Source organism: Anguilla anguilla, chromosome 1 (genome assembly GCF_013347855.1).
Source record: "Anguilla anguilla isolate fAngAng1 chromosome 1, fAngAng1.pri, whole genome shotgun sequence".
Classification (NCBI taxonomy): Eukaryota; Metazoa; Chordata; class Actinopteri; order Anguilliformes; family Anguillidae; genus Anguilla; species Anguilla anguilla.
In genome coordinates this window covers 7,937,740-7,954,283 of record NC_049201.1, presented here as the reverse complement: position 1 = coordinate 7,954,283, position 16,544 = coordinate 7,937,740, and the positions used below count along the sequence as shown (strand labels likewise).

At 52.6% G+C, this 16,544-nt stretch overlaps 2 protein-coding genes across 8 annotated transcripts in view; both read right to left on the bottom strand.

Moving 5' to 3' along the window:
* Positions 1-815: 815 nt before the first annotated feature.
* Positions 816-9,423, bottom strand: exd2 (exonuclease 3'-5' domain containing 2). Of its 2 annotated transcripts, none has more exons than XM_035385136.1 (9): positions 9,287-9,423; positions 6,950-7,893; positions 6,534-6,790; positions 6,127-6,253; positions 5,346-5,680; positions 4,993-5,099; positions 4,574-4,709; positions 2,889-3,287; positions 816-2,353 (listed from the first exon to the last, which is right to left on the bottom strand). In XM_035385136.1, the coding sequence occupies exons 2-9, from the start codon at positions 7,421-7,423 to the stop codon at positions 2,137-2,139; spliced, it is 2,052 nt and encodes a 683-aa protein (XP_035241027.1). In that variant the 5' UTR covers positions 7,424-7,893; positions 9,287-9,423; the 3' UTR covers positions 816-2,136. The 2 variants fall into 2 exon arrangements, with proteins under 2 accessions (XP_035241027.1, XP_035241017.1); XM_035385126.1 differs by having other exon boundaries at positions 6,935-7,893; positions 9,287-9,404.
* A 2,370-nt stretch (positions 9,424-11,793) lies between these two features.
* Positions 11,794-16,544, bottom strand: part of numb (NUMB endocytic adaptor protein) — a 44,340-nt gene continuing 39,589 nt past the window's right edge. For 2 of the 6 annotated variants that reach the window (XM_035430933.1, XM_035430971.1), the window contains 3 exons: positions 14,212-14,361; positions 13,476-13,628; positions 11,796-13,121 (listed from right to left, as the gene is read on the bottom strand). In XM_035430933.1, coding sequence (XP_035286824.1) covers positions 12,283-13,121; positions 13,476-13,628; positions 14,212-14,361 — 1,142 coding nt within the window. In that variant the 3' untranslated portion in view covers positions 11,796-12,282. Of the gene's footprint in view, positions 13,122-13,475; positions 13,629-14,211; positions 14,362-16,544 lie in introns of all 6 variants that reach the window. The other 4 variants (XM_035430949.1, XM_035430941.1, XM_035430956.1 and 1 more) reach the window with 4 other exon arrangements.

Here is a 16,544-nt window from a genome sequence, read left to right as displayed (position 1 = left end):
CTAGGGACCCGAGATAAAACACAAGACAGATTTTTTTAAATCACCAAAGCCAAACCAGCAGCAGTGTTTCGTCCACAGACGCTAATTATTCCATACAAAGCAACAAAACCCGAGGGCACGCAAAAGGTCACGTGACACAGCCGTCTGACCAATCAGGGTTCCTGATATTGACTGGGTTCCATCCTCTAGTATTAGTACACACTCTGCAGAGGGCAAACTGCTGCAGTGTTAGCATTCTGAGGACACAGGTGGGCCAGGTGGGGTGTTACTCCTGTACGTTGAGCCATTTGTATTTTTTTGTTTTTACTTTTATTTATTCAGTTGTAATGTATTTATTTTTTTAATTGTAAAGAATCATGTGACCTTGGAGCACAGGTTGGACACTGTTCTCATCTTTAAAGGAAAAAAAAAAGTCAAGACAGACCGATTGTTCTGTTGCCAAAATCAAGGGGCCTTAATTCACCAGAACCAGATTGTAAGTGTCATTCTAACAAAAGCCCAACTAAAGACTCCTTTGACTCTAGTCATGGAAGTGGTTCATTTAGGACATGTAAAGAGAAAAGCTTTTTTAACTTTTTTTACAGACTATTTATTAAAATTGTGATTTTGTACAAAAAAAAAAATGGTGAATGGAAGTTTGGAGTGTTATTCTCTTATTGTGGCAAAGGGAGTTTAATTAAAATGAATTTTATTCTCCTTTAAGCAAGATTCTCTATTTATGTGAAAAAAAAAAAAAACAGCCCTATCCAACTGGACGCACATTTCACGCACACACATTCAACCTGAACACAAAAAACACACATTGTACCACCAGGTATACAAATATGATCTTTAATATTTTATTTACAATTTAAGGAAACAAAGCAGCCTTTGGAGAGGGTTACATCTGGACAAATGTACATAAAAACCAAAAAGGTGCCAGTTTCTAACGGAGAGTTCATAAAGGGACGCGTTCCGCGCGTTCTGGAGGGTGAGCGTTTGTGCGCTTTACGATAGTGTCACGTTTAAATTATGAGTTAAGCTCTAGTCACAGTCTCAGGTTACAAAAATGGGAAAAAAAAAAGTTGGCACTGGAGTTTTCAGCGTCCAACGCGTTAGTGTGCGATCGGCTAGCAGCCGGGTTTCCCGTAGAAGCGGACGATTCTGACGAACGGTAGGACAGCTATTTTTTTGCGAGACACCGACTTGCCGGGGGGGGGGGTCGGGGCGACATCGGTTACCATGACGTCCTGCCTGGAGAGCCGAAGCAGGACTAAAGGTCACCCCTTGTGACCCCCCCGACCCCCCCCCCCACCCCACCCCCCACATCCACAGTGCTCAACATTTTCGTCCAAACACAAACCAGGGAGAATGTGACACTGGTGCCAGGGACTGACTGCAGTCAGAGCAGCCTGTAGGCCCTCCCACGTAATCAGCAAATGAGCAAGAAGATTCACCTCAGGGCCCATAGTCACACCCATTGCAAAAGGCAGACTAAAAGCTGATGTTTGTCAAGGGCCAACATAAGTCACCCATCATGTGAAAAGGGCACAAGATTGACACCTTATTATAGCTCTGTAAAGCAAGTATTGATTTTTTCACACTTCAGAACACATGGGAAAATATATATATTAAGGCTTCAAACCTGCAGGTTTATTTATAATATTCAAATGGGGGGGAAAAGTATTAAGAGCAGGTTTGAGCAAAAACTTTCTAAAAATGCAGTTCATTTGATTAAATTAGGGGATTTTTTTTTTTTTATATATATAATTTCTTTTCTTTAAAAAGTGTGCACTTGCAGCAGCATTCCACCCGTCACCATTTTACTGCATCGTCTTTTCGAAGTCGTGTTCTGAAATCACCATGCGTGCTCGTCTTCAAAAAGAGAGGGAAAACAATCTCGCCTTTCCTGACTCCACCCTCTCCCAAACTCAGGTTGGCTCAGGTTTCACAGACAGACAGGCCTATTAGTGTCTCTATGGCGACCGCATTGGGCGGGGCCAGCAGGTAAGGGTGAAGACCGCCTAGGCTGGCCAGCTACGAATGGGGGGGGGGGGGGGGCACGCAAAAAATGTCCACCCCTCCAGCTGTCTGCCCGCCCTCTCCCCTCTCCCCTCTCCCCCCCCCCGCTCTCTGGGAGGGGTACGGGGGGCGGGTTCAGTTTATCTGGACGGGCAGGTCCTCTCCGTACTTACGCAGGAACTTGGCGTGGTTGTGGTTGACCGACCAGAGCGGGTGCAGGTGGCGCGGGTGCATGGTGGACAGGAAGTGCTGCCGCCAGCGCCTCTCCAGCTCCATCAGGCCGCGCAGCCCCCGCTGGGCGTACACCTGCACCACCTTCAGCCCGTGCGGCACGTAGCTCTCGTTGAAGATCCTGACGGACGGACGGACACAGAGTTCACAAGCGTCAGGCACACCTGCACACCTGCAGCCAAACGGGCAGGCTGCAGACATTTTAAAATCAGGACCCTCCACCCTCACAGCTTCCCCCCTGCTCTCATCTCTCATAGCTCTGCAAGAATAACATCTTTTTAAGAGAATATAGTCAAGTATATTTCCTCCATTCCCCCCCCCCCCCCCCTTTCCTATGTGCTGCCTTTATTCAGACGGTGAAAGCTGACAGGATACAGGAAAAAGGATCACAGCAAAAGGGTCACAGTGGGAAACTTGAACCAACCAACAGCCAGGAGGGTGGGGGGGGGGGCGCCGCACGTCTTGTAACAGTGGGGTAGGTTAAGAGTGGGTCAGAGTGGAAATGACTTCAGAAATGCAGAATTAGCGGGAATTATCCGTACGACGCCGTTTACGTTAAGTTACGTTACTGGGGAATGAGGCGTGCGTTCCTCCCCTGGCCCCCCCCTCCCCCTCCCCTGGCCCCTCCCCCTCCTCCCCTGGCCCCTCCCCCTCACCTGGTCTCGAGCCCGGCGGCCTTCTCCAGCATCTCGGCGGTGACCTCGCTCTCCTCCTCCTCCTCCTCCGCCTCCTCCTCTTCCTCCCCCTCGCCGAAGAAGGTCCGCACCACGGCGCGCAGCTCCCGGCGGCGGGCGGCGGGCAGGCCGTCGCCGGCGGTGACCAGGGCGCGGGCGGCCGAGCGCACGCGGCGGCGGTCCGCGTCCTCCAGCGGGCGCACGCCCTCCTCGCAGCCCAGCGGCGCGGCGTGCTCGTCCGCCAGCCGCTGCTTCAGCTGCCCGTCGTGCCCGTTGGACGCTGCGTGGCACGCCGTGCACAGCAGCAGGATGTCGTGCGAGTTGTGGTCCTTCATCTCGGCCGGGAAGTGCCGCCGGTACTCGTGCGGCACGATGTTCTTCCTGCGGGAGGAAGAGGAGGAGGAGGAGGAGGAGGGGTTAGAGCAGGGGTCCTCAGTCTTATCCAGAAAGGGCCGGTGTGGGTGCAGGCTTTTGTTCCAACCAAGCAGTTACACACCTGCTCCTACTAATCAACCACTAGAGTCTTTGCTGAGAACCTCAGTTAGTAGAATCAGGTGTCACTGCTTGGTTGGAACAAAAGCCTGCACCCACACCGGCCCTTTCTGGATAAGACTGAGGACCCCTGGGTTAGAGGACCCTCCTCGGTGCAACTCAGAGCAATATAGTCACCCCCATCCCCCACTTCATTTTTAGATGTAAAAGCACCTCATGGACCTGGCTTTGTAACTCACTCCCTCACACTCGTTTCAGCAGGCTGAAGATTCTCCACAAGGGGGAGCTATTGGCACACACGGCACTTTGCATCAATGACAGTGTGTCCTTGTTAAGAACACAAGCAGCCTCATTAGTATCCGGCCACCCAATCATTCACTGCCTCTGATGGATTACACCAGGGCTGTAGAGTCAACTATTGGGTAATTCCCTTATGCTGAATGTATAGCTTAATTAATGCCATTATGTTCAGCATAATAGTGGTTTTATCGAACTTTTATTTTGAATATTTCAGACCCTCGCAAAAGTCCTTACTGTCGCTAGCTTCTCACTGCAGGTAACGTTACTTACAGGTCGAACCGAAAACAACCCAACTCCACGTCGCTTTTCATCCCCTTGGAGAACATCAGCTGACGACCACCGAGGAAAAGGAATTCCAAGGTTAACTCTAGCTCTTGAGCGAGCCCTGTAGGCTTGTCTTTTTGATTCGCCGTATCTGGGCGGTTTCACTAGCTAGTTAGCTAGCAGCAAACACTGCTGAAATCTGATCCCAAACCACACACACCTCTCCCGACACAGAAAAGGACGCCACACCCAGAAACATCCGGAACATATTTTAGAACAACAGATACAGGTAAATGTGCGCAAATTCCACTAGTTCTCAAGGCTTTACATGGCAGCAGACTGAAACTACAAATACCTGCTGCAGATACTGCAGCTCTCCAGGACTGGAGTTTGACACTTCTGGCCTACAAATTTTTTAAAAATCCCTAGCCATCATCCCCCTGACAGCAAGGTGGGGGGGTGTCAGGAGATCTGACCATCCAGGCTCTGACTCAAAAGGTGACTGTCACCATGACAACAATCACAAAAGGTGATCACGATCACTAGCCACCCCCCCACAGCCTTTTTCCCCCCACATTCTGAATTCCCGCCCCCTCCCACGGTCAACAAACCTAATGTAAGAGTCCGTCTTGCCGCACACCACGCACAGGTTCTCTTTGGCGGTGAGGTAGTAGTCGTGCTGGGAGTCGGGCCGTCCAGACGGTTCGAACTTCAGCCTCACAATGAAAGGGTCCTCACTAAGGAGCTCTGGAGAAGGAGAGAAGGAACTCTCAGCACAATGAAGGCAGCCATTTTAACTCTGCTCATTTGTCCTTGGGCATGTAACAAACAGCAGGAGTTCAGCTCAGGAAGGCACCAAATAATTCCAATTTTAAAAAAAAAAATTTTAATTTACAAAAAGTTATTCATATGAAAGTGTTTTGTCAGTTTGGTGGCTCATGGTCACTATCACTGGCCTGGAATGACCAGACATGCAATATTCTTAGCAACAGAAAGAGCCTGAAACGGTGAGAAGGAGTAGCAGCGCTACCTCCAATGCCCTTATCCAGGTACCACTTGGCCTTCTTCTTATCACACGTGCACAGGGGCTGGCCGTCCGGGGCATAGAGGAAGCAGTTGTCATAGAGCGGAGACTTCCTGGAAAGCAGACACAGATATACACACACACACACACACACACACACACACACAAACGTGAGCATTGCTTCCCCAAATTTTCTGGAGTCCCTTTAATTCATATTAATAACCCTACAAATCTGACAGCAGCAGCAGAAGCAGCAGCTCCTCGGAGGCTCTCCCGGCTGGGCTGGCTCACCTGGCAACACTAGCTCACCTGGCAGAGTACCCCACGCCAAGCTGGCTCACCTGGCAACGCTGGCTCACCTGGCAGAGTACCCCGCGCCGAGGGGCTTGCGTCTGTTCTTCCGGGGGTCCGGCACCTGCTGGTCCCCGGAGCCCGAGCTCTCGGACGCCGTCTTCCTGCTACGGCGCCTCCTCTCCCCGTCCAGGCACCGCCCCCCCTCCCCGCCTTCCCCCAGGCCCCGCCCGCGGAACGGCACGTCCAACAGGCCCTGGCACTGAGAGGACAGCTGGGAAAACGCTGCCGTGGGGTCGGGGGCGGGGCCAGGGGTGGGGCTAGGGCTAGAGGCGGAGCTAAGGCCCAAAAGGTGGAAGAAGATGGCCACGGACACTTGGGCGTCCCGGGCAGCGTAGGTCACCTGGGTTTGGGAGAGAGGGGGGGGGGGCAGGTGAAAGGCTGACCCTATTTCGATGGGGGGGGGCAGGTGAAAGGCTGACCCTATTTCGATGGGGGGGGCAGGTGAAAGGCTGACCCTATTTCGATGGGGGGGGGCAGGTGAAAGGCTGACCCTATTTCGATGGGGGGGGGGGGGGGGGCTGAAAGGCTGACCCTATTTCGATGGGGGGGGCAGGTGAAAGGCTGACCCTATTTCGATGGGGGGGGCAGGTGAAAGGCTGACCCTATTTCGATGGGGGGGGCAGGTGAAAGGCTGACCCTATTTCGATGGGGGGGGGCAGGTGAAAGGCTGACCCTATTTCGATTGGGGGGGGGGGGGGGGGGGGGGTGCTGAAAGGCTGACCCTACTTTGAGGGGGGAAAGGGGGGAGGTTTGGGGAGCACAGAGCAGCACGGCGGGGGGCACCACCTGCTCTGAAGTCAGCTGACCCGCCTCCCAGTCGCTGCAGCGCAGCTCCAGGGACTTGTCCAGCGGGATGTCCAGCAGATCCGCCGCCAGGGACTTCAGACTGAGCCCGTTATTCAGCACCGCCCGCCTGACCGGGGGGGAGGGAGGGAGGGGGGGGGGCGACAAATCAGCTTAACGACCGACAAGAACATGACAGTTCAGCCATTTTAATGCCCTAAAATTTACATGAAAGCTTGAGCCGCGAACACCGAGGCGAGCTTCCGCCCAGACCAGCAGACTTATGCTTCTTAGAGATTTGGGGGAAGAGCCGGATGATATGAGAGAGACACAACGTGACAGGCTGGAGAGAAGCGGTGAAAGCGTTAGCAGTGCCCAGCCGAAGGCGGCGGGGGGGGCGGCGGCAGTACCTCTGCCGGAGGGCCAGGTAGCGCAGGTCCACGGTGCACCCCAGCGCCAGGCCGTAGTCGCGGGCCAGGCGCTTCCCGTCCTCGTAGCAACCCACGCCCACCTTGAGCACGCGCGGGTCGCGCAGCACGCCCGTCAGCGTTTCGGGCAGGGGGCGCCCCCCGCCCCGGAACAGCGCCAGGCGCACCAGCGCGCACAGGCCCGTGTACGAGGCCACCTGGAGCAGGGACACCGAGCCGGCCTTCCCCTTCACCGAGACCTGGGGAGAGGGGAGGGAGAGGGGGGAACGGAGAGGGGAGAGAGCCGGGGAGGGGGGAGAGAGACGGGACGGGGGGGAGAGAGTCGAGTCAGACCGTGGGACGTCTGCAGTGACGATTCTCCGAGTGACAGGAAAGCCTCTTACACACGGGGGCTTTACCCATTCGCAGTCCAGGCCCAGGACGGGGTAGACGGACAGCTCCCCCCGCAGGGACGGCCACAGCTGCTCCCACTCCTCCTCGGAGCTCACCACCGCCCGCTGCGCCGCCAGCAGCCGCTCCACGGAGGGCACCGGCAGGGGCAGGGGCGGGGGCGGGGGCGGGGGCGCGGCTCGTGGGGGCGTCGTCGGGGGCGACTGGGAGGTCGGTGGCTGGACGGCCTCGATCTCCGCTTCCGCCTCCACTGGTGCGCTGGGCTGGACTCCTCCCACTGGCCAGACTCCTCCCACAGGCTGGACTCCTCCCACAGGGCAGACTCCTCCCACAGGCTGGCCTCCTCCCACAGGGCGGGGCTTGTTGTGGGCCTGGGGGAGCTTCCTCCGCCGGCTCCTCACGGCTCTCCATAGCAACAGGCCCCCCGCCATGGCGCCCAGAACGGTTGCCACGGCTGCAGTGACAGCGCCCTGTCTGGACATTTTGACATCAGATCGAGGGGGGCGGGGGGGGGGGGCAGGGGGGTCAGCTCAAGCGACTCAGGTTACAGGAGACGGAGGGGTAGCTGTGCCTGGAAGCAATCAACACCCACTGAAAGATGGGGGTAGGGCCTCCAAACACGACAGGGGGTGGACGGGTCCCCAAAACGTACCCTGGACTTGTATTATGCACCAGCGGGCATTATGAACGAAGTATTTTTGTTTTTGTCTGGTATTGGACCACTCTTCAGTTGGATATAAATAGCAGGAATAAAACAAAGGATGCAGTTTTTTTCCCCCTCAGTGAGGAAGTGGGGGGGACGTGGGGGGGGGGGGGAGAAAGGGGACCAAAAATAGGCCAATGATGTCACTTCTCTGCTTCCGAGCTGCCCAATCCGGATTGAGAAGCTGCCCTGGGAGACCAAAGCCCCCTCACAACACTTCTCCCATGCTGGACGACTTTACCACTCTACCTGTGGATACAAGCAGTAAAACACCAATTACTCACAATCAATACCGTAACATTGATGGAGAGCTATTAGGTTTTGCCATGGATTCCAGAGTATGTACATCAGCTGCATAGGAGGTTCATTGAGACTTATGAGCTTCTGTGCCAATTCACATTCCACAGAGGAAATGGTATGCATATCAAATTTGCTAATAATCTTATTTCAGGTTGCTACATGGCCGTGCAATGGATGTCCTAAATATTAATAAAGCAATTAAATTTACTTCATTCGATTTGGACTGCATTCGTTATGGACTCCAAACACCAGATAAGAACACTCATGAAGTTCCACTTAAAACGAACACAGGTCGATTCCCTTCACTGGGCATGATTTGGTGATCAGTTTGGTCAATAAAACTGACACTTAGGACGCCTCGTCTTTTTTTAAGTATGAAAAGTGCTTAGGGACCTCGTGCAGTGCTTAGTTTAACGTGCGTTGTGGTCAATACCAGACGAGCAAACATGCCACCAGGCATCACTGCACCGTGGCATTGTATTCGCCATTGACGCCATTGCCATTGATTCGGAAGTCAAGCAGAATCTTTCATTTGAATTTACTTAATTAACCGTGCAATCAAACGGCCGTCTTCTTTAAAAACCTGAATAGTCTGAATAAACAACTGAATAAACAAAATTCACACCATGAAGTAACGAGCCGGCCAACATACTGCCACATTTTGTACGCCGGTTACTTTCCCCGTTAGTATGACATTAAACGTAAAGTCTTAAAGAACAACCCAAAAACTTAACAGCTGTTCAGTGAGCTCGTCAGACAGAAGCAAATTATGTAGCTACCGTTTGGATTAAGGGCATCCACAGTGAATCAATGTTTGATTTCGTTCTCGGCGTGTTAGCAAGAAACCAGGCGGTCATTTACGGGGAATCAGTTGATTATTTGGTTACAAGAAGACCACTTAAATGACTGTTTACAACACGTCGTCGCAGCTAGCTAGATAGCTTCCTTACGGGACCAAAGCTTGCTAGCTCGCCTCGTACTAATGATTATTATTCAAACACACTGGAAACAACATTGCCTCGTGCTATGCCAGTTCCTTTCACGTCACGTTTTATGACCCGACTGGCCAGTGTCTTTTATAAATAAAGTCTTGTATGTAGCCAGCTGAAGTTATTTTGTTGCATTTTGCCACAAGACTAGCGTTTGCTATTGCTCATCAGGATAGATAGTTAGCTCGCTTGTTAGCTAGCTAGCTAGCTTGATACCCAGCTGCAAATGACGAAGGACATAGTTCTGCAGTCCACAAAAACCCTCTTTCTGACAAATACAACTTTGTGCAAATGGACAGAAGTCTACATGCAACTGCAAATTTCGTTTTTTTTTTCTTTCGCTAAATACGTACCTCTGTACCCCAGAGTCCACACGGATTCAAACATGCCCTGCAAAGCGCACGCTCTCGCTGAAGCGACACCGCGCTGCTCTTCCGGCTCTTTTAAGCAATCAGTGCTCCCCATTCCGGACAGCGCCCCCCAGTTTACCGTGAAATTGGAGAACGGTCAAAACCTGCATGGTATCCTTCGTGTTTATGTTAGGCTACTCCTCTGCGTTCGAGTACGGAAAGAAGTTTTTTGAACATGCATGCAATTAAGCATGCGTTAATAGAACCACATTTTTTTTTGTATTTCATATCTGGAAAGAGATTTCTAGCACATGTGTGTTGTATGGTGCATACTGAGTTACCATGGCTCAGTTTGAGCAGTGATATATCCTGCAATATGAATTGAATTCCACGCGGAAAACCACTAATTTTCACGTTCGTTCCATAGTTGACCATGATTATTCAATTGCCGTCACATGACAGATGAACCTTTTTTTTCTTAATTTTTGAAAAACAATGACGAGTGAAATAAATTCCAGGCAACCTCAGAACCGTACACAAAACACAGATCTGAAAGAATTTATCAACATTCAAGAGCAAATGAAGGCATTTAATTATTTTGTAGTCAGAACATTAAACTTAAAAAGTCATTCTGGAAATACAGCAAAACATCTCTGTGCAACAATAGAGTTTTTTTTTATTTATTTCTTTTTGTGAAGATTTGTTACACCAGTCCTTTCGAGGGGGTTGAATTGTCAGATGAGTCCGGCTGGAGCAGTTTCCTTGACGCAAAGCGGTCGTGTCATCCTCTCCTATCGACTCTCCTTTCACGGCAGGTGGTTAAAACGGAACCACTGGGGCTGATCACAGTAATGTCCGCTACACTTCCTTAAGCACAGTCCAAGCGTTATTACAAATATCTCCACAAGGATCAACCATCGAAGAACGCTGTGACGATAGAACTACAAAACGACAGCGACAGCTCGGTATCCTACCGGCATCATTTTTATTCAATCTTTTTGCTCCAATTTCATTTTTTATTTATTTTTAAAGTAAAATAAACTGTGAAAAAAGAAACAATTCGATTCACAGGTTATGACACGGCGGGAGGAATGGGAGACTGCAAACAGTAAACCCGCTTACACTCGGCATCAGGCTCCAAACGCGCTCTGAACCCAACAGAACTGCCCCGTCTCCCGAGACGACGCTCTCCATCAATGAACAAAACCGCTCCACTGCCAATGGCGCGGCCGGCCGACCGATGGGTCGCCACAGCGCATGTGCAAATCCGTCCGTAAAAGCAACTTTTCCGACAGAGAGGACAACAAATGCAGCACATGAAAAGAAATCACAGCCCCGGAGATGAAACTGCTGATAGTGTTTATATTCGCACAAAACTCGTGATAGAGTTTTAAAAAAGAAAAAGTGAAACAAAGTTGCGCTTTGTGTAGTAGACAGGGATGGAAATATCAGTTTAATATGTACTTAAGCAATAGAAAAATCAGAGGAGGAGGATGAGGAGGAGGAAGCTGCCCGGGTAACATGCCAGACTCCCACGAGAGCCCAGATGCTCCCCCTGCTGGGTCCACATGATTGTTGCTGCAATAAGAACTTATTTACATTAAAAACCCACATCCAATCACTGGATGCCAACAACAGAACAAAACAAACTTTATAAAGCAAAGAAACTGTCCCTTCACTCTGTCCCACCTTTACATACAATAGAAATCTATTAGAAATTAATCTCTGTGCGCGAGTACAGCGTGCGTGCACGCATGTACGTAATCATGCACACACGCACGTACTTATATGTGCACGCACGCATGCACGCCAGTATGTACATATGCATACACTCACGCATGCACTCATGCGTGCATGCATGCATGGACATATACATGCATGCATGTACATAAGCGTACATGCACGCAGGCATGTACGAAAGCATGCATGCACACACGTACGCAAGCATGCATGCACACACGCAGGTACGCAAGCATGCACATACGCATGTACGTAAGCACGCACACACGCATGTACGTAAGCACGTATGTACATATGCATGCATGCATGCACGCATGTACATGCATACACGCACACATGTACATATACATGCATACATGCATGTATGTATGCATACATGCTGTGCAGGCAGGCAGGCATGCCCATGCATGCGTGTACACATATACACACTCATTTTCATAACCGCTAGCCTGCACCTTTGGCAAGATTATTTACATCTCTTCAATTAAATTCCACAGCTATTTAAAATATACTAAATGCATAAAAATAAAGATTTTGGCATTCTCATTCATTCTTCTTCTTCTTCTTCTTCTTCTCAATCTGAGGTTCGTGAAAATCTCTCATTTGGAAGCTCAGCTCTCTTCAGTGCTCAAGTCCGTCTGACAAGCGGGCCAGAAGTTCACACCTCCACAAAAAAAGGAGGGGGGCGGGGGGGGGGGGGGGGGGGGGGCAGGTTGTATGAGTAGCAAGCAGAACCAGGAGGGGGGGGGGGGGGGGGAACGGACACCGACCCCCCCACCCCCAACAGGCCTGCTACGTGTGCCTCCAGCGAAGGGTGGTAGATGAGGGGGGGGGGGGGGAGGGGGTAAAGCCAGCGCCGCTCTCCCACAGTCCCACGGGGTCCGCAGGCGGCCCCCGGGGGGAATCTCCCCGCGGCGCTACGCGATCACAACGAAGCATTACACTTGGCACACGACGCGGGCGAACGGCTGGAGAGAAGCGACCCGCCCTCGCCCCCTGCTGCTCGGCGCTGGCGCTGCTCTGCGCAGCCGGAGGGGTCCGTAAGCTGCGTCACCTGACGGGCGTGGCCTCCAGCTTAGACCACATGGCCAGGAAAGAAGGGTGGGGGTGAGGGGTCGGGTGGATGGGGCGTGTGAGGGTGGGGTGGGATGGGGGGTTAGGATCCACAGAGGATGGGGAGGGGCGGTCCTTGCTTCTGTAAACCCCCCCCCCCCCCCCGCTAACACCCCCTCCCCGTGTGACTTCCTGCTGTTGGGAGTTCAGAGCTGGATCTCGAAGGTCTTGTGCAGCTCGGTGGAGAAGGGGTTTGTGGGGGAGGGGGTGGTGTGCTGGCGGGACCTGCCCTCCAGGGCGGCCCACTGCGCCTCGAAGGCGTCCACCTGGGGCTGGGGGGGCGGCGGGGGGGGCGCGGGGGAGGACGGAGGGGGCAGGGCAGGCGGTGCCCAGCTCTCCGCCCCGTTGAAGGCTGCGCTGCCGTTGGCCGGCTGCACGGGCTGGGGGGCGAAGGGGGCGGGGACGGGGGCGGGGGGCTGGGGCGGCTTGCCGAAGGGGCCGCAGGCGGGTCGGGGGTCGTACTGGGGGAAGGGCACCTGCGGCGGGGGGTAGATTTGGGGCGGGGGAGGGGGCGGAGGTTGCGTGGCGGAGCCGAAGACGTTGGCCACCATCTGGGAGGGGGTGATGCCCACCACGGGCACGCTGGGCGGGGCGTAGGGCAGGCCGTTGGACATGGGGTAAGACGCCGGGGCCGGGGCCTGGTACGGGGGCTGGCGAGGGGGCAGCAGAGGGACGGCCGGGGGCATCTGGGGCAGGAAGGCTACAGGGGCAACGGGAGCCACAGGGATGGGGGCGGGGGCGGGGGCAGGGACGGGGGCAGGGGCGGGGAAAGGCAAGGCAGCAGCGGGGGGTGCCCCCACAGTGGGGGGCGGCTGCTGCGCCCGCACGGATTTGGACACCTCCTCCAGCCAGCGGTCTGCCTCTGAAGGGGTGCGTCTGTGAGAGGGCGGGGCAACCTGGGCCACAGGGGCAGCAGGGGCAACTGGGGCAGTTGTGATGGGAATGGGAGGGGCAACAACTGCAGGGGCGGGGATGGTCCAGTCTCCTAGGAGATAACACAAACACATCAAAAATACCGAAACGCCAACAGGGCATTGGAATCACATGAAGCATACATTTAGATTACTAACAGACTAAACGCATTTTAGATCATTATCAGTAGGTTGAACAAAAAAGAAAACAATATACATTCATTAATGCTCACCATGCATAAAAAATGCACCATTAGTTTAACATTAATATTTTTAAAAAGATTTTAAGAAGTGCTTTGGCCACTCGCAGGCAGGGGGCGATGTGAGGTAAGTACGGCGGTGCGGATGGCCATTAACGAAAAGCCGTGCTAATGTTATTAGCGCTCTCTCTACCAATCAGAGAAGACCTGCCCCTTTCAGCCGCTTACCTGAGTGGGCGTGGGCGTGGCCGTGGGCGTGGCCGTGGGCGGGGGTTTTGGCCCAGGGGTTAGTGTCGCGGGCGGGCAGTGGGGGGGGCAGCGCTGGGGGGGCAGCGGCTGGCAGGTTAGCAGGAGGAGGGAAGGCAGGAGCCGAGCCGTTCACTACAGCAGCAGACGGGCCGGAGTTAGAGACAGCTGCTGTTAGGCATGCTCCAGGTTGCACACACACACACAGACACACACACACACGCGCGCATAAGCGCACACACACACACGCGCACAGGCACACGCACACACACACGCACACACGCACACGCACACGCACACGCACACGCACACGCACACGCACACGCACACACGCACACACGCACACACGCACACACACACACACACACACGCACACACGCACACACACACACACACACACGCACACACACACGCACACACACACACACACACGCACACACACACACACGCACGTGCACAGGCACACGCGCGCATAAGCGCATACACACGCATAGGCATGCACACACGCGCACACGCACATATACGAGCGCGCACACAAGCAGAAGCACATGCACACACTCAAACGTGTCAGGAAACAGTGCAGACTGACACATTAAACACATGCGTTTAACATCCTTCAAAGCAAGCAGGTTCTGAAACATAAACTAAATCCCCACACACGCACGCACGCACGCGCACACGTGCAGGGGGGGGGAAGAGGGGAAGGGGGGGGGCGTACCTGGCGCGGCGGGCGACTGCGGGGACGAGGCGGGTCTGGGCATGGGTGCAGAGGAGAAGGGGTCCTCAGGTGGAGCGCTGAACGCCGTGGTGATCTGAGTACACAGAGCACTGATGCTGTCCCCCTCTCCCTCCATCTCCACCTCCGCCACTGAGGGAGAGAGAGAGAGAGAGAGAGAGGGGAGGGGAGGGGGGAGAGAGGGGGGAGGGAACAGGGGGGGAGAGAGAGGGGGGGGGAGGGAGCGGGGGGGAGAGAGAGAGGAGGGGAGGGGGGAGAGAAAGGAAGAGGCAGGGAGAGAGGGAGAGAGGGAGAGGGGGAGGGAGGGAGAGAGAGGCAAAGCGAGAGAGAGCAAAAGAGATAAGCAGACAGACAGAGGGAATTTGTCTCAATTTGTTTCATTGAGAGAGAGTGAAGGACAGTTCTTCACCTTGGCATACGCCCCATTTCTTCATAAACGAAATAAGCAAGAGATTATTACTACTATTTCAATTTCAGTGAAATTCTGCTGTCACTCCAAGATGCACGATAACCAAATGGACATTTCAAAAAGGAGACAATGGAGTGACTGTGGGAGAAGAGAGGAGACAGATGAGCGAAAAACAAAATTAACAAAAAAACAGACCCGAGGAACCTCACACAAAGTCTCTGAGCTCCCGTGAGCGTCTAATGAATCACTTCAAGCCGTCTGTCAGAAACGGTCTGAGGGTCATCACCTGAGCAGACGTGTGTGAAGAAGCCCGTCCTGCTGTTTAGTGAGGGTGGTGAGCAGCTTGCTTTGGATTCAGCCTGAGTATGAAGGCCCCAGGTTCTTTTTTTTTCTTTTTTTTTTTTTTTTAAAACACCTTTCTGACACGGACTCCCCGGTAAAACAAAGGCTTTTGGTAAATGGTAAATGGACTGCATTTATACAGCGCTTTTATCCAAAGCGCTTTACAATTGATGTCTCTCATTCGCCACAGAAGTTAGGGGTTAGGTGTCTTGCTCAAGGACACTTCGACACACCCAGGTTGGGGTTTGAACCGGCAACCCTCCGACTGCCAGACAATCGCTCTTACCTCCTGAGCCATGTCGCCCCATGCTTTTTAAATGTGTGTCTCCTTTCAGAGCAAGAGCCCTGGGACTCGGGTCAGCGTCTGTGTCGTTTCCTTCCCAAAGAGACCCTTTCACATTTACAGCCCAGTGAGCACTGAGGACATGCGCTGGATCGTAATGAAGAGGCCTCTCCTGATTGGCTCTTCCGTACGTGAGGAACAGCTCTCTGTGCGAGTAAGGGCAGCGCCTGTGGCTCGTGGGCGGGACTCAGAGACTCCAGGATGCTCGTGATTCTCAGATGCAAAGCACCGCATGGACCGAGCTTGTGACCAACTCACTAACTCGCTCAATAACTCACATTACACTCACTAACATACACACACACTCACTAACTCACTCAATAACTCACATTACACTCACTGAGTCACTGACATACACACACTCACTAACTCACTCAATAACTCACATTACACTCACTAACATACACACACACTCACTAACTCACTCAATAACTCACATTACACTCACTCACTCACTAACATACACACACACTCACTAACTCACTCACTAACTCACATTACACTCACTGAGTCACTGACATACACACTCACTAACTCACTCAATAACTCACATTACACTCACTCACTCACTGACATACACACACTCACTAACTCACTCAATAACTCACATTACACTCACTCACTCACTAACATACACACACACTCACTAACTCACTCAATAACTCACATTACACTCACTGACTCACTGACATACACACACTCACTAACTCACTCAATAACTCACATTACACTCAGTGATTCACTGACATACACACACTCACTAACTCACTCAATAACTCACATTACACTCACTGAGTCACTGACATACACACACTCACTAACTCACTCAATAACTCACATTACACTCACTGAGTCACTGACATACACACACTCACTAACTCACTCAATAACTCACATTACACTCACTCACTCACTGACATACACACACTCACTAACTCACTCAATAACTCACATTACACTCACTCACTCACTCACTAACATACACACACTCACTAACTCACTCAATAACTCACATTACACTCACTAACATACACACACACTCACTAACTCACTCAATAACTCACATTACACTCACTCACTCACTAACATACACACACACTCACTAACTCACTCACTAACTCACATTACACTCACTGAGTCACTGACATACACACTCACTAACTCACTCAATAACTCACATTACACTCACTAACATACACACTCACTAACTCACTCAATAAC